Source organism: Monodelphis domestica, chromosome 6, assembly GCF_027887165.1.
Source record: "Monodelphis domestica isolate mMonDom1 chromosome 6, mMonDom1.pri, whole genome shotgun sequence".
NCBI classification, from domain to species: domain Eukaryota; kingdom Metazoa; phylum Chordata; class Mammalia; order Didelphimorphia; family Didelphidae; genus Monodelphis; species Monodelphis domestica.
The window spans coordinates 16,418,261-16,436,254 of NC_077232.1; the positions used below are offsets into that span (position 1 = coordinate 16,418,261).

Genomic DNA, 17,994 nt, shown 5'->3' on the forward strand with positions numbered 1-17,994 from the left:
CAACAGTACAATTGAGTGTAGTTGAAGGAGTATAACTGAATCCATGAGAGCAGATGAGATCATATAGGGGAAGAGAGAAGGGTTCAGGACAGAACTTCAGGGAGTGCTATGTCTAGTGGGCATGAAGAACTCATGAGAAAGATGGCAAAGTCATCAGATAGGCTGAAAAAAAGAGAATGAGAACAGTGTAATGGGAGCCAAGGGAGGAGAGGCTATCTGAAAGAAGATGGTCTACATCAAACAATCATCAGTGTTTATTAAGCACCTGCTATATACCAGGCTTAAGAAGGGAAAAAATATCTTCATTTCAACCTAAACAGCTTGTCTTTAGCCTGAGGGGTTCATCTGAAAGTCATCCATTTAGCACACATTGGTGAAATATGACATTTCTTTAAGATGAGATAAATGATTTTTCCCACCTCTACCCAATGTGCCACCTTGCTGCCCTAGTATATAGCCAATATATAGTATAGCATGTAGTAGTGATGGCGAACCTTTTAGAGACAGAGTGCCAGTCCCCACCCCCACCCAGACTGAGTGCCATGCATCCCCCCCTGAAACTGGATGCCTTTCCCCTCCCCACCACATGCTGGGTACACCCTTCCCCCTCCTTACCCCATACAGGGGAGGGAGAAAGTGGTCCCTTTGGCCAGCTAGAAGGAGGGTGGGTGAAGTAAGGAATGTCCTCAGTGACAGTAAAGAGGGGGAGGGGAGTGGACCAAGCACCCTGTTCTCCTCCAGCTCTCCTGCCTGTTAGTCACCCACCTTACCCTTTATGTGCTTCCATTGGGCTGCTTGGCAGAGGGACAGGTGATATGAAAAAGTGTCATCAGGCATGGTAGAGAAGTATGTATAAATGGAGATGTTGAACTCTTGGACTTCATTCCCCAGAAGTCCCTTAGTATTTCCCAAAATTCCCTTTAATCTCTCCTGCACCTCCACGTTTGTGTGATCACATTATTGTTTTATAAGTTCTGTAGCTCCTACCTCTTGTTCTCTTTCTTTTGTAAGCAGGCTGGGTTAGCACCTTTTTTAACTAGTTCTTTTTTACTTTCATTATTATCAATAAATATTATAAATATAATATTTGAGTTATTGTATATTAATTTTAAAACCCACAGGGAGAGAGGAACATCTCTGCCCAAATCCCTCTGCTTTTCTACTAACAAACTCGGGACCAGAGGAAGTGGCAGAAGGCAGCCTCATGCTCACAGAGAGAACTCTATGTGCTATCTTTGGCACCTGTGCCATAGGTTCACCATCACTGGTATATAGCATGTTGCTCTATATATAGCCAGTACAAACATACCCACTGAGTGAGAGTTCATTTTCCCTAGCTAAGATATAGGCATGAATTTTTGTCCTTACAGGTAAGGCAGCCAAACTGGCTTATCCTATGAGATCATTGAAATCCAACCTCTAGATGACTTTTGGACAGGAATCCTTGAAAATGGATCACACTGTGTCACTGTGAGCCTTGAGGGATGGGATGGGCAAGGCTTTGAAAACTCAAGCCTTGCCCAATCATGAAGATTTGTTACTCCAAACAAAGAGTTTGGTGTCTATACCCAGCATTCTCTCAGAGAGCTTTGACCATTTTCTCTGGTTTCTATCACAGCCCTATACACCTGTTCCAAGTCTAGTCTCAAATTTATAACTGCCTGCTCAGAGCATCTTCCATTTAGCAGTCTCCACAGCATGGTACAATGAAAAAAAAAAAAACACTGAATGAAGTCAGAGGATCTGGGTTCAAATTTCATTTGACAACAGCTGTATGGCCCAGGGCAGGTGACCTAAGCTCTGTGGGCTTTAATTTCTTCATCAGTAGAATGACTACAGTAAACTAAATAACCTCTGAGGTGCCTTCCAGCTTTACATTTATGATCTATATGACCTTATGGCCTCAAGCTCTTCCAAAACTCCTTTTTCATCTTTAGTAGCTCCAGTCTCCAACCATACTTTTTCTGATTCCTTACAGATTTCTCATCTCCCCCCAAATAGCTCTTAGTGGCCACAACCATGGTTCAGCATTTCCAGTGGGGGGGAATAAAATGGAAGAGAAGTCAAAGGTAATCCTCTTCCTGTCACAAAAGAAATACCAGGAAACCCCCAGGACTCTAACGTGGGTTCGGTGAAAAAGAGCTCAGATTTTTGCTGAAGAAATAAAAATAAGATCAGTTAGAGCTGAAAGGGCCCTTAAAGGCCATCTAGTCCAACACTCTCATTTTACAGATGAAGAAACTGAGGCCAGTAAAGAAAACTCATACCTGAGGTCATAGGGAGATTCTCAGTCCCTCTCCTCATCTCAGGGCAACTTTGTAGTAAATTCACTGTAACCTAGAACTTAGGTACAGTACAGAACTTGGGCTCCTGATGTCTTCTTGGGATATGAGGGTTAAAGAATAGCTCTTTCAAGACATAGCTCAAAGGAATGGCTGAGAAGAATAGACAAAGCTGGAAGGGATCTTGGAAGCCTTCTACTCTGTTCCTCACATTTACATGTAAGAAAGCTGAGGACCACAGAGGTTAAATGATTACCCAACATCACTGAGATAGTTACGAAGATAGGACCTGAACACAGGACTTCTAGCTCCAAAGCCAGTTGGCCATTACTTTCTGTCTTAGTAACAATTCTAACCCTGAAGGGAAAGACTTGGGCAAACTAGGTTAAGTGACTTGCCCAGGATCACACAGCTAGGAAGTGTCTGAGGTCATATTTGAACCCAAGACCTCCTGACTCTTGGCATGCTACTTTCTCCCCCAAGAGGGGATTTTAAACTCTGAAAGATTAAGCAAGGAAGAAGAAAGCAAAACTGAGCTGTCCTGGCTGAAATGGTAGCAGAGCTGTGGCTGTTGTTGGAACAGCTCCTTCCACGGATTTCTCCTGCCACCTGAAAGCTCAGTGATATTTACCCTTCAATTGCCTTCTTTCATCCTGCTCAGTGGGCTTCCTGGACACTAAATCCAAATCTCAATCCCATTGGACTACTCGCTTTCCCTTGGGCACAACCCAAGTTTTTCCATCTCTGAGCCTTTGTTCCCACTACAATCCCTTACACATGGAGTGATCTACACACACACACACACACACTCACACACACACACACACACACACACACACACACACACACACACACACCCTCCAACATTTTCCTCAATTTCTAGCCCAGGATTCTTTGGGGCTCAGTCCAAATGTCATCTCGGCTCCACGTACCTTTAAACCACCTTCACCTTCTCTCCTAGTTCTTCATGCTCTTCTTAATCACCTGTCATATTTGATCATTATTATATCTATCTACATATTCTAAACTCCATCAGTGAAATATAATAACACTGACTTTGGAGTCAGATGATCTGGATTCAAATCCTGCCTGTCACACTCCCTGAACAACAATTAGTAGGTCACCTCACCTCCCTCAGTTTCCTCATCTTTAAAATGAGGGAGTTAGGGGGCTGTTGGGGGGGCTCAGCGGATTGAGAGCCAAGCCTAGAGAGAAGAGATCCTGAGTTCAAATCTGATCTTAGATACTTCCTAGCTGTGTGACCCTGGGCAAGTCATTTAACCCTCATTGCCTAGCCCTTACCACTCTTCTGCCTTGGAACCAATATAGTGATTCTAAGATGGAAGGGGAGGGTTTAAAAAAATAAGCTAATTAATAAAGTAAAATAAAATGAGGGAGTTGGATCACATGGCCTCTAAAACTCCTTTTACCTCCAGATTTGTGATATTCTGAACTATTTTTATGGTGAGGACAGGAACTATTTTCTCTTCTATATCTCCTCCAGTAAACATCGTTCCCTGGTCCCAACATGAGATGTCTTTGGAGGAGGGCACTCCATTCTAGGAAATTCCCTCTATCAAGGCAAATGGGCACATGTCCAGCTTTTAGACTTAGAGAACAGCCTGGAGCACTGACAAGTTCAGTGACATGCCCAAAGGCATACAGCCAGTATGTGTCAAAGGCATGACTTGAACCTGTCTCCGCAGCCAGCTCTCTCTCTCTATCACTGCATAATATACAATAATAACTACTGAATAAATGTCTGAATGAATGCATTTGCCCAAACCAGCTCAATCATGCCCTTCATTGGCCTAATACTTAATGTCTCATGGCCTAGACCAGCTGTCCCACTCCAACCTTGATTGTCCATTCAACATGGTGGAGGGATAACATGTTCCTGTTTTAGACCAGAAATTGGGCCACAATGGTGGAAAGGAAAGCCACAGCTAGAGAGGCGGAGGGCAAGGGAATGTCGGGGCAGGCTTGGTGGCACAACTTCATAAGAAGGGTTCTCCTGCTTTATCCCACTCATTATGAGCAGCCACGTAGTGAGTTAATCAAGCAACAAATATTTATTAAGCTCCTACTAGGTCCCAAGTAATGGAAGAACTTCTAGGGATACAGAGACAAAATGAGCCTCAGTTTCCTCTCCTGTAAAATGAGAGAATTGGACTAGATGATGATACCTAACTTTCTGTAGCACTTTAAGATGTACAAAGCGTTTTACAAATATCTCATTGGATTCTGGCCACAGCCTTCTGAGACAAGTGCTGTCACCATTTCCATTTTGCAGATGAGGAAATGGAGAAATACTTAGTTTTAGCCACTGCCCATGAGACCTCAAAGTCATCAAAATATGGGACCTTTAAGGATTCTGGCAGCCCTAAATCTGTGGCCCTATGAACTCAGCTGAAGGTAAAGTACTTGAGGACCGAGTCTAAAGATCAGAAAGGATGACTGAGGCCATGTTCCAATGATTTTCAGTTAACGTGTGGCAGACGTAAGTAGAAGGGGACTAGGTGACACAGTGCATAGAGTACAGAGTCTGGAGTCAGGAAGACTCGTCTTCTGGAGTTCAAATCTGGCCTCAGACACTTAACTAGCTGTGTGACCCTGGGTAAGTCACTTTATCCCCTTTGTCTCGGGTTCTAACATGCTAGAGAAGGAAATGGCAAACTGGTCCAGTATCTCTGCCAAGAAAATCCCCAATGGGGTCACAAAGAGCCGGACAGGACTGAAAATGACCAAACAAGAAGACATAAGTGGACGACAGCAACTCTCAGGCTCTGGGGAAGTTTGAGATCCACACCATCTCTGACTCATTCCTGGGCTCCTTCCTTCCTCAGAACTGATTGGCACAGTTACCCTCCTGGCCTTTGCCCAACATCGGTCTGGCAGAAAGGGGTGAGGCAACACAAGGGAGGAGCACCCGTCCTTCCTTGCTCATTGTCCTATAAGTACCCAGACTCGAACTCCAATCTAACCCAGGTGGAGGAGAAGAGGAGATCCCAGCTGGAGAGATGAGACTGTCCCAACAGCTGCCCCTGGTGGGCTTGCTTCTCTTCCTCCTCTTCCCTGCTCACCTCTGTGAGATCTGTGGTAAGTGAATTCTAGCCCAGAGCAGTATATTCCCAGAACTCCCATGAGGGTGAGGGCGAATCCTAGCTTATTCAAGGGAGCATCATACTCCAGACTCACCGATTAATGACTTTGCCTTTTGAGAGCAGGAATTAGAGGCTATTTCATTGAGTGCTCCTACTGTGTGTGTGTGCGTGTGTATGTGAGAGAGAGAGAGACAGAGACAGAGACGGAGAGACAGAGAGAAAGAGAGAGACAGAGAGACAGACAGAGAGATGAGGAGTGGTGTCATTCCTTCTGAGAAACAAAATAGTATAATAGAAATAAAACTCTGCTATGAGAAAGAAGCAAAGAAGCTATCCCTATAAGCTACGTGATCTTGGGCAAGTCTTAGGCTCATCCATTTAAAAGCTATAAGACATTGGAAGTCAACTCCAACATCCCCATTTCACAGATAATGAAACAGATCTGAAAAGTTAAGTGATTTGCCTAGAGTCATACAGTCAGACATGGAAAATTTGCCACACCTGAGCTACATTCCCAGCATCCTTTTAAGTTACGTCCTCATGTTACATAAGGATGCTTAGGAGATCAATTTGGCGGAGACCCATGCTACAGGGCTCTTTTTTTGGAGCTTGTGCTTTTGGTAAAGTGCTGCAGGTGTGAATCGCTGGCTCTCTTTGCTCTGCTCACTTGACTGAAATAACCTTTTTTCTTTTCCCTCTCTTTTGATTATTAAAAATCCTATATATTTTTAAATACTAGGAGTATTTATTCATTTTTACTACTACAATATGAAGCAATATTTGAACTGACTAAACACTTTATCCAGTATATCATGCTGCCTCTCTATTATCATTTGTACATTATTATTTCTATAATTCTCCTAGCCTCGTTTGTCCCATCTGTAAAATGGAGCTGTTATTTTACCTGCTTTACGGCAAGCAAATGGGACTTCATGCTCTATTCCCACAAGTTCTTAGTATCATAGATACCTTGGACAGTCAGATGACACCCATGCACCCTTTTTTCAAAAGGAAATCGATTTACACATTTACAAAGGAAGCCAATTCTGCTGAAATATAATTAACAAAAAAAAAAAGACATTTTAGCCAAGTTCATCCGTCACAGGTTAAGAACCCCTGCTCTAGGCTTTTATTCTCCACCTTTTTTATTCTAGAGCTGAGTGACAAGCTCAAAAGCTTGGTGTTCTAAGACAGCCAGAATTGTATCAAAAGTAATGAGTTCCCCATCACTGGAGATGGAATCCTTGTTGGTGAAAGTGTACAATGGGTTCATGCTTCAGGTCAGGAATATGCAACGTAGTCTATAAGGCAACTTCCTACTTGGGGTGTGTTCATATTTCCTCTCTAGTCTTCTCATGTAGCTAATGATGGGGGTCATAGACATAAAAGCTTCTAGCCAAAAGTTGTATCTGCCTTGTACAGATCATCTGGTTTTTACATGTACCTTCTCTATGACAATGTGACCCCCTTGAAGGCAGGGACTGTTCTGGCCTTTCTCTGTATCCCCTGTGGTTAGCACAGTGCTTGACACATAGTAGTAAATGTTTGTTGACTGACCAACTGTTACTCTCATATCCACACAATGCAAGGATCTAGAGTTAGACTGGAAAAGGAGCTTAGAGATCACAAAGTCCAACCCCCTCATTCTACAGATGAGGAATCTGGCTCAGCCCCTTCACTCTTTTATTGCTACTGTTATTGTTGAGCCATTTCAGTTGTATCCAACTCTTCAAGACGCCCTTTTAGGGTTTTCTTGGCAGAGATACTGGAGCGGTTTGCCATTCCCTTCTTCGGTTCATTTTAGAGATGAGGAATCAAAGCAAACAGGGTTACATGACTTGTCCAGGGTCACACAGTCCATCAAGAAAATGAGTCTTCCTGATTTCGAGCCCAGCGCTCTATCCACTTTGCCACACAGCTGCCCAGGTCCCTCTTTACCGTCCTTCGTTTCTCAGTTATGTATCTCCCGTGAAGATTTCCTAGGGCTCCTCTGCCCGATGTGGTAGAAAGCATGCTGGACTTGGAGGCCAGTCCTGGGTTCACATCCTGCTGGGTGGTGTTAGGAAAGTCTTGGAAGCCCTCTGAGCATAAATATCCTCTCTAAAATGAGAATATTCATCACCCTCCTACAAGGATGGTTGTTTGGGAGGCTCATCCTAAACCTTGAAGGTTCCGAGAAACATGAGCCCTGGGCCAGGGAGTCATCAGGAAAGGCACAAAAACACCTCAAGCGGACATGAAGGGCAGAAGCTGAGGCCTCTGATTGGACGGTGGGGACCAGGAACTTGGGGAGAGCTCTCCACTCTAGGAATGCTGCCAAACAGGATGTTGTGAAAAGTATCCAGCGAAAGTTGACAACACAGTACTCTCATTGTGGGGGCCAGGAGTGAGCTCACTGGCAGCACCCCATCCCAGCCCCCAACACACCCTCACCACCCTGAGCCTTGGCTCCTGTTCAATAGGAGGAGGGACAGTCAGTGGAAACTGAGTCCTCCATATGCCAGGACAGAGAAGAGCTCGAGAGAAGGGAATGAGTCTCGCTTCTTAGTCTTCTGTCGCTGTGGGGTCTTTGGGTGGTCCATGAGGACCGTAAAGGGCAGCCCATGGCGCTGTTGTAAGGCCCCTGACCTCAGGGACAAACAAGATACTTTCCTATCTGTCCTCCTAAACCTTTCCTTGAGGCTCAGTCCTGCTGCTCTCCCAAGGCAGGCACTTCTTCGACCCTTTTCGGCGTAGGTGTGCTTGTAAATCTTTAACAACTCGGACTCTAGGGGAGACGATGTGCCCGGAACATACTTTTAAGTTAAAATCTCAATATTGACATTTTGTCTGAGACTTTCTTATGTCTAGACAAGCAACAGAGCAATTCAGCAACCCTGATTTAGATAGAGCCTTTGCCCATTTTCTGGATGTAAATGCTCATGCTGAATATTTAACAATCAGCTCTTCTAAGCTGAAAGGATCAGACAAGTCCCTTCCAGAGCTCTTTAGCACCTGCCTCTAGGACTTCAACCTTCCTCTGCTTCCTGTCTTTCTGCCCTGGTTAATTTGCCTGAAACATATTCACCAGCTCATTGATAAGGTTATTGCTGTCCCTAGAGAGAAGGGAAGAACACTAGCTCCTTGGTCAAAGGACCTGGGCTTAAATCCCACGTAGGATGCCCATTATCTCTGTGGCTTTGGGCACAAACTTCCCAAACTTCCAAGGGCCAGCTAGGTAACACAGTGGCTAGACTGCTGGGCCTGGACAGGAAGACCTGATCTCAAAAAATACTTACTAGCTGGTGATTATAGACAAGGCACTTAACTTCTGTCTGCCTCCATTTCCTTAACTGTAAAATGCAGATAATAATAATAATATCTTTAGGCAGCCAGGTGGAGCAGTGGATAGAACACTGACCTTGGAATCAGGAAGATTCATCTTCGTGAGTTCAAATCTGACCTCAGACACTTCCTAGCTATGACACTGGACAAGTCACTTCACCCAGTTGGTCTCAGTTTCTTCATCTGTAAAATGGCAAACCACTCCAGTGTCATTGCCAAGAAAATCCCCACAAAGAGTTGAATGCCTCTGAAAAATGACCAAACAAGTAAAATGAAAAAATAACACTATCTGGGGCAGCTGGGTGGCTCAATGGACTGAGAGTCAAGCCTAGAGATGGGAGGCTCAAATCTGGCCTCAGACATTTCTAGCTGTGTGACCCTGGGCAAGTCACTTCACCCCCATTGCCTAGCCCTTACCCCTCTTCTGCCTTAGAACCAATACAAAGTATTGATTCCAAAATGGAAGGTCAGGGTTTTAAAAAATAATAATAATAACATTATCTCCCAGGATTGGAGTAAAATTCAAATGAAAGGTAAAAGTTCCCTAGGAAATCTCCACCATAAATACATCACTGAGAAATTAAAGATGGTAAAGAGTGACGTGATCTGGGCAGCTAGGTGGCAACGTGGATAGAGTACTGGACTTGGAATCAGGAAGACTTCATGAGTTCAAATACAGCCTCAGTAACTTAGCACAGTACCTGGCATATAGTAGGCTCTCGTCTCTCTTGTACACAACTGATAGGATAGGAGATGGGGCAGAGGGTGGGGGGGATTTGAGGGGAGGATTATTAGTTCATATCTGGACCCTGTCGGTCACAAGGGGAGTATTGATTCCCAGAGGGCTCAGGTCGAGAATCCGCAGGCGATTTTTGTCCAGAACAACAGGAATTCATCTCCGAAGCTGTACACTCCTTGAGTAAAGTCTTCTTCCTTCTGTTCTTCCACATTTTCCCTCAAGAGCTCTAATTTCATTCTTTCTTCCTTCATTTCTTCCATCTACTCTTGGAATCTTTGTGGCAAGTCCATTCTTTTGGGGACAGAAAGTGTGGTCACTTTACAGGCAAAGAATTATTGTCTTCTTCTGGAATTCAATGATGGGCTTTCCTCAACCCATGGTATTTCTTCAATGCATTGGGCGCTTTCTTCTATTTGTTCATAATATACGCTTCTGTGCTAGAGATGGTTGGCCAGTGCCCACCCCCTTATTGCTGTTTCTTTCAAACTCATTGTCATTCTAGTCCTCTGTGGACTAGGGACCCAAGAAGGCCAACAACCACCCCAACGACTCAGACCTTAGATCATCTATATGGCTCCCTTCTTCCTCCTCCCTCAGTTTATCTTTTAGTTATTTATCTGGATAAGTATTGGATCTCCCTGAGAAATGGAAGATGCTTGAAGACAAGGATAATTTTTTTTCTTTTTTTGGTTGAGTTTTTTGGGGGGTTGGTTGGTTTTTTATCCCTAATAAGTACCTTGCATGTAGCCGACATAGACATCATAAATGCTTGCAATGAATTATGGGGATGAGGATAAGAAAAACCACACCTAGTATCTAGAAGAAAAAAAGAAGAAGAAGAAAGTACTGACTGAGAACTGGACTTGGAGTCCAGAAAACCCAAGTTCAAATCTTGTCTTAGACGCATAACTGTTTTGCTAAAAAGTTTGTCTCAAATACTTACTTTGGGTATTTAGTCATTTCAGCTGTGTCCAACTCTTTGTAGCCCTATTTGTTGTTTTCGTGGCAAAGATACTGAGTGATATGCCAGTTCCTTCTCCAACTTACTGGCGTAACCCTGGGCAAAGGTTTCAGACTCAACTTCCTTATCTGTAAAATGGGGATAATAACAGTGCCTATTTTCCAGGATTGTTGTGAAGACCATGTGCTGTAGAAATGCTTATGATGATGTTAAGGGTAGTAATGAGACTTGAATTCTGGTTCCAGTTCTACCAATGGCATACCTTACGCCCCCAGATAGACTATTATCACCCTCCAGAACTCTGTTTTTCCATTTATTAAAAAAAATAAAATTGGGAGCAGGGCTAAACTAAATGGCTTCGAACTTGGCCTCTTGGACACATGCTTGTGATTCTCTTTCCCTCCTTCTCCATAGCGGCAGACAGTAAACAACAGGCCAAGATCTCTCCTCTGATGACCATGATGATTCAAACCAAGGAGCGCTCCCCAGCCCTAGACCCCAGCATCCTAATTGCTCTCAGACTGGCGAGGCAAGACTACAAGGCAGCCGAGAAGACCTTCCTGGAGCGTGTCAAACAAACTATCACGGAGCAGGGTAAGAACAACTGTCCCAGCCTTTAAAGAAAAGTAAAAAGGAAATGGCCCATCCACGGTTTCCATTCAGTGTCCCACAAAAACAGATACTTCCTAGCTGGGTGACTTTGGGCAAGTCGCTTAGCCTTTGCATACTAAGGAGGCAGCTAAGTGGTCAGTGGAAAAAGTGCTAGGACTGGAGTCAGGAAGATTGAGTTCAAATTCAGCCTTGGACACTTCCTAGCTGTGTGACTCTGAGCAAGTCACTTAACTTCTGATGGTCTAACAAAAAGATCTACTGAAGAAGGAAGTGGCAAACCACTTCAGTAGTTTCCCTTGCCAGGAAAACCCCAAGTTTAGTTGTAGTCCATGGGATCACAAAGAGTCAGACAGGACTGAATAAGAAGCCACAATGACCAAAATGGCGCACCCAAAGAGAAGAGCTTTAACACACAAGATTTGCGGATGGGGGGTATTTAAAATGTGGTAACAATACTTGCACTTGTTTCACATTTTGTAATATCTGAAACTCTACCGAGAAGTTCCCCAACTAAAGCAAACTTTATGAGTAACTTAAAGGAGTATAAGATGGCCCACTACGCTCTCAAGAAAATAAGTCCTCTACCTACCATGCTATGGGAGGCTTTCCTCCAGACTCCCCTATTCAAATACAAATAATTGTGGTGTTCAGTCATTCATCTAGCTGCCTCTATAAAAGGGGTTAAGCTAAGTCATTTCTAAGACTTGTTTCAGCTTTAAAAGTAGCTAGCCTAAAATTGTTAGCCTCCTGCCATTTTAGGAGCCCTTTGGTCCTTTGTCATGTTCCTCTATTGCCCAACACTGGGCGATGTCTGCCTCCAGAAGCCACATTGCTTTGTGGCCACAGGTCAATAGGGTAGGGGAGCATTTTGGCTGGCCTGTTGCCTATGACCATGAGCCAGTAGGGTGGAGGGGTTGTTCTGCTGGCCTGTGATCACCAATGAAAATTGGTATTTTGGGCTGTATCATCTGGATGGTCTAGGATTGAGGGTTCCAACATTCCACTTAGAACTCTCTCAGGAGCAGGGACTGGACACAGGGGTAATTGTCATCAGTCTCTCATAATTGCTTTTTTAATTGTATTTTGAGTTCTTCCAAAGCCTGAGTCTAATTCGTTGGAGTTTCTGCATTTTTGTTTTCTGTTCCTTGGTCCTCCTCTGTTCCATTTGCTCTTTGTTCATTACCTGGTATAAAGATGAATTTAGAGTTGTGGCTTTAAATCTAGATTTAAATGGTCTCCAAATAAAATTCCTAAGTCATTCTGGAAATTTATGGTAAATTATTTAATATAGAGGGAAGGAATTTAAGGAGAAGTGAGAGGGAGAGGAAAAAGAGTTAATTTAAATTGCTCCTGCTCAGGCTGAGCCAGGCAGGAGTTAAAGGCCTTGGCCAAAGGGACCTCCCTGAGCCCAAGGGAAAAGAAAGTCAGTCTTATCACTCACAATGAGACTGTCTCAAGGAGGCTGTCTGAGTGAGCTCCTCCAGGCTGAGTTCCAGGATCAAACTGGCGCCCAGGCTGCTCACGGGAAGTGATCGACCAGATCCAACTTTCCAGGGAAAGATATTTTGAGAGACGAAAAAATCCCAAATATATAGACTTTTCACCCTTGTGTCTCCATCTCTAAATTTTCACATCAAAGGCTTTCTCCAGGACTGCCCATACTTTTAGTTCTCACCTTCTTTGATTAGTTTATATCTTTTGAGCTACTTCACACTTCTATGACCTTTATAGTTACTTAACACCTTTTTGTATTAAGGTCTAAAAATAGACTTAGCTTAAAGTTCTAGCTTCACTATAAGGTGAGAACTAAGTACCTTCATTGTTCAATTAGGAGATTACAACTTTATCTTCCCCTAAAGTATGTCTAAGTAGCGTGGAGTAGTTTTAAAATTCACACTGGATAGAAGCTGTCAATTGTAATTTCTTTTTTCTTTTTCTGTTGTTTACTCATATTTTTCCCTTCTTTCCCTCCTGTAATCTTGCTCCTCTGATTATTTGCTGGATCTGTGGGTTTGAGCTATTTTGTCTTAAAGGGGATTCTTCTCTCTCAACAAATATTTCTTAAGCAATTATTAAGTGTCAAGGTTCGTCAAATAATTTCATGGAAAGAGTGTTGCTGGCAATACAATGATCCAGGACAATTCTGAGGGACTTATGAGAAAGAACACTATCCACATTCAGAGGAAGAGCTGTGGGAATACAAACACAGAAGAAAAACAACTGCTTGATCACATGGGTCAAAGGGATATGACTGGGGATGTAGACTCTAAATGATCACCCTAGTGCAAATATCAATAATATGGAAATAGGTCTCAATCAACAATACATGTAAAACCCATTGGTATTGCCTGTCAGCTACAGAAGGAGGGGAGAGTGTGGGGAGGGGAGGGAAAGAACATGAATCTTGTAACCATGGAAAAATATTCTAAATTAATTAATTAAATAAAAATTTCCAAAGAAAAAAAAGAAAGAGTGCTGCTAGATGGGACAGGTAGGTGGCTCAGTGGATAGAGACCCAGGACTAAAGACAGGAGGTCCTAGGTTTGAATATAACCTCAGGTATTTACTGATTGTGTGACCCTGAGCAAGTCATTTAACCCCAGTTCCCAAGCTCTTACCATTCTCCTTTGGAACCAATACTTAGTATTGATTCAATGACAGAAGGTATCAGGTTTTTTTTTTTAAAGATGTAGGGGGCAGCTGGGTGGCTCAGTGAATTGAGAGCCAGGCCTAGAGACAGGAGGTCCTAGGTTCAAATCTGGCCTTGGACATTTCCTAACTGTGTGACCCTGGGCAAGTCACTTAACCCCAATTGCCTAGCCCTTACCTCTCTTCTGCCTTGGAGCCAATACACAGTATTGACTCCAAGACGGAAGTTAAGGGTTTAAAAAGATGAAATTGGTGCCCCTCTCTAGACATTTTTTAAGCAGAGGCTGAATGGCCCCTTTTATAGGACCATCAATGGTCAATAAGTATTCTCCCAAGTTTAAAATTCCATGATTCTATATCAGATTGGGATTTGCATCCAGATCTTCTGGGTACAAGTCCAATTCTTTCTCTAATAAGATTAACTATGTGAAAATCACTTACCTACTCAGACATATATTTTTCCTTTAAGGGGAGACTTTATCCTCTGGACAACTTGCCCTGAATATATTGGCACTGACAGCTGCCTGCGAGACACACTTTGTAACCACTCAAAATTTGGTCACAAAGCTTGAAGTGAAGTTCCGAAAGGAATTAAACAGCATTGGTAAGAACCGCTTTGTTATGTCGAAGGCTGCCTTTCTTCTTTCTTCTTTTGCTCCACTTCCACCTTCCATCTTTTCTTCTTTATCCTACCACATCTTTGCAGACTAACTTCCCTCCCTCCCTCCATATGCATGACTTCTTTTCAATCTGTCAAGTATCCACGAGGACCTACTATGTTCCAAGAACTGTCCCAGGTACTATGAAGTATTTAAGACCTAGTTCCCTATCCCTTAGGCACATGAATGAACAGGAAAGAGAATAATGGCAGCCAGTATCTGACTGAATTTAGGAATGTATAACAGTCAAGCAGATGCCACATGCTACAAGAAGACAGAATAAAACTATCATATTCTGTTAAAAGACGTTTCTTAGGGAAATGGGAAATGTATAGCTCAATTTTTGATGGGGGAAATCAATTAGCATTTGTTAAGCATTTACTGTGTGCCAAGAAGTAGGCTAAAATGAACTCCAAGCCATTTTTAAAATTCATAATTAATATATTAAGCATGAAATTCCATGCTTGGCACTTTCACAATTTCAGCCCATGGGAAGTAAATCACCCGGTTACTCCAAAAAAAACACGATCAGGGCCAAGTGGCAAAAGTTATGAGGGAGCAAATTCCAGTTCAACAAAAGACTTGGCTAACATTTAAAACCATCTGTCATTGGGAAAGATGCCTTATAAGGTGATGAGATCCCCATTCACAGTAAGTGTTCAAGCAGAGACTAGGTAAGCAGCTGTGAGAGATGATGTAGAGAGGATTCTTGCATTAGAGAAGAAATAGCTAACATTTAGAACCATCCCACACTGGAGCAGATGCCTCATAAAGTGATGAGATCCCTCTTTACAGTAAGAGTTCAAGCAGAAACTAGGGAGGTAGTTATTAGAGATGGTGTAGAGAGGATTCTCCAATTCGATAAGAACTTGGACTGCATGATCTCCAAGGACCCTTCTGAGTCTATATTCTTTCCTTGCCTCTCTGGCCAATTTCTTCTTGGGGAAATAAAGTCCTATCTGGATTTTAATTTCATATCTTCAACTACTTTCTATCCATGCTGTCTCTGGTAATCAACTTCACCTAAAAGGGAGCACTGGAGCGAAGTGGGAATAGGATAGAGTAAGGGGACAAAAATATTATTTAGGTAGATAGATAGATAGATAGATAGATAGATAGATAGATAGATACATAGATACATAGATACATAGATACATAGATACATAGATACATAGATACATAGATAGATACATAGATAGATACATAGATACATAGATACATAGATAGATGGATAGAGAGATAGAGAGATAGATAGATAGGCAGACAGACAGACAGACAGACAGACAGACAGGATAGATGGATGGATAGATGGATGGATGGATAGATAGATAGATAGATAGATAGATAGATAGATAGATAGATAGATAGATAGATAGATAGATAGATAGATAGATAGGTAGATAGGTAGATAGACAGACAAACAGATGGATGGATGGATGAATAGATAGATAGATAGATAGATAGATAGATAGATAGATAGATAGATAGATAGATAGACAGACAAACAGATGGATAGATGGATGGATGGATGGATAGATAGATAGATAGATAGATAGATAGATAGATAGATAGATAGATAGATAGATAGACAGACAGACAAACAGATGGATGGATGGATGGATGGATGGATAGATAGATAGATAGATAGATAGATAGATAGATAGATAGATAGATAGATAGGTAGATAGACAGACAAACAGATGGATAGATGGATGGATGGATAGATAGATAGATAGATAGATAGATAGATAGATAGATAGACAGACAGATAGACAGATAGATAGGTAGGTAGATAGACAGACAAACAGATGGATAGATGGATGGATGGATAGATAGATTGATAGATAGATAGATAGATAGATAGATAGATAGATAGATAGATAGATAGATAGATAGATAGATAGATGGATGGTTGGATGGATAGATAGATAGATAGATACATAGATAGATAGATAGATACATAGATACATAGATACATAGATACATAGATAGATACATAGATAGATAGAGATAGATAGATAGATAGATAGATAGATAGATAGATAGATAGATAGATAGATAGATAGATGGTTGGATGGATAGATAGATAGATAGATAGATACACATACATTAAATCTTTATTCTTTGTTTCTTGTCAGGGGTCTCTGGCCACCCATTGACTAATTACTATCAGGTTGGCTTGGATGCCTTGACGTTGTGTCTTCTAAATGGGACTTTACCCAACCAAACTGCTGAATACCTCTCTGTAAAACAAAATAAGTATTACTTTGCTGGCCAGTTCTTTGTGGGTGAGTAATGGCACCAGACTACCCCTTCTACACAAAATCCAGGTGTGAAATCAAAATAGAAATTTGCCCTCCATCATTCCAGGAATGTGTTTTAGGGAGTAGTCAATCAGTCAAGAAGCATTTCAATAAGTTCCTACTGTGTGCCAGGCACTATGCTAAGACCCAGGAGTACAAAGAAGAAGAAGAAAGAGACCCTGCTCTCCAGGATCTTCCATGCTAACAGAGGAGACGATATATGTAAATTAAACATACAAGGTAAAGGGAGATTAAATGGAAAGTAGCCTTAGAAGGGATAGAACTAAAACCTGAAGGGTCGGGGGAAAGTCTCCTGGAAAAGATGCCACTGCCACTGGTTCTCAATGGAAGCCAAGGTTCTAAGAGTAGGAGTTGGGAAGGAGATTGTTCCAGTTATAGGGAATAGACTGGGCCAAAGAATAGAGATAGGAAATGGTGTTCTCTGCCTGAGGAATGTCGTAACCACTGAGTGATGTGGAGAGTAAAGGGACTCCTGTCAGCTACACTATTGGATGACTTCAGTGCTTCTCCCTCAGAGAGGAACTAGAGGCAGGCCCCAGCAAGGGGTCTAGCCTCAGGGAGCATCCTCAGGTAGGCTTATTGAGATCTGGCCCTTGTCCCTGAAATATCCTCTTTAACTTGTATTGAGAGGCTTGACAAATATCTAACTATTTGAAGGTTTAATATTGGATTGCAGGCAAACTGGATGAGGGAAGAGGGACTAGGAGACCTTGTTGCAGTCCTACGAGGTCCTTAATTCCAAAGGCGTGTAATATTGCTCAATCAGATGTCTCCGTCCCTTCCCAGCTAAAATAATCCCTCATTTAACTTATTTCTCTATTTGGCCTAAGAGAATTATGAAAGAATAAGTTCAGGAAGGCAGGGAAGGACAAGGGAGCTATGCTCTCCTTCTGAGAGTCCACAGCCCCCACCCACCCCCTTAGGGGTCTGAGATGTCCTTTCTTCAGGTTGAGGGAGATAGGAGATGTATGTTTGGAGGGAGACCAGCTATAAGCTTCAAGGAAGAAGCAGGATCTTCTCAGATGGCTTCTGTGATTCCTCCGTTCCAAGCTTCACGTCCCAGGTCAGAACTCTAGAGGCTCCTCAGAACCCCCTCAGGTCAGTTTTTTCCACCCAGAAGTCTCTGCTCTCCAACTGCCACTGGTTCTCTTTCAGTCCTCATTTCAGGGTTCCAAATCTTCCCTGCCCCTATCCTTGCACAGAGAAAGGAGAAGGGAGATCAGAACATAGCCTAGGTTAATGGCTATGACAGGGATGAAGACCCTAGAAGAGAGCCTGAAAAGAAGGGGGTAAGACAGGTATGAAGAGAGCAAAGTGATAAAAACCTGCAAGATAGAATT

The 17,994-nt window shown here is 42.6% G+C and overlaps 1 protein-coding gene across 1 annotated transcript in view; it reads left to right on the top strand.

Moving 5' to 3' along the window:
- Positions 1-5,228: 5,228 nt before the first annotated feature.
- Positions 5,229-17,994, top strand: part of TCN1 (transcobalamin 1) — a 21,657-nt gene continuing 8,891 nt past the window's right edge. The window contains exons 1-4 of the mRNA XM_056801681.1: positions 5,229-5,381; positions 10,825-11,004; positions 14,141-14,275; positions 16,469-16,618. Coding sequence (XP_056657659.1) covers positions 5,303-5,381; positions 10,825-11,004; positions 14,141-14,275; positions 16,469-16,618 — 544 coding nt within the window. The 5' untranslated portion in view covers positions 5,229-5,302. The remainder of the gene's footprint in view (positions 5,382-10,824; positions 11,005-14,140; positions 14,276-16,468; positions 16,619-17,994) is intronic.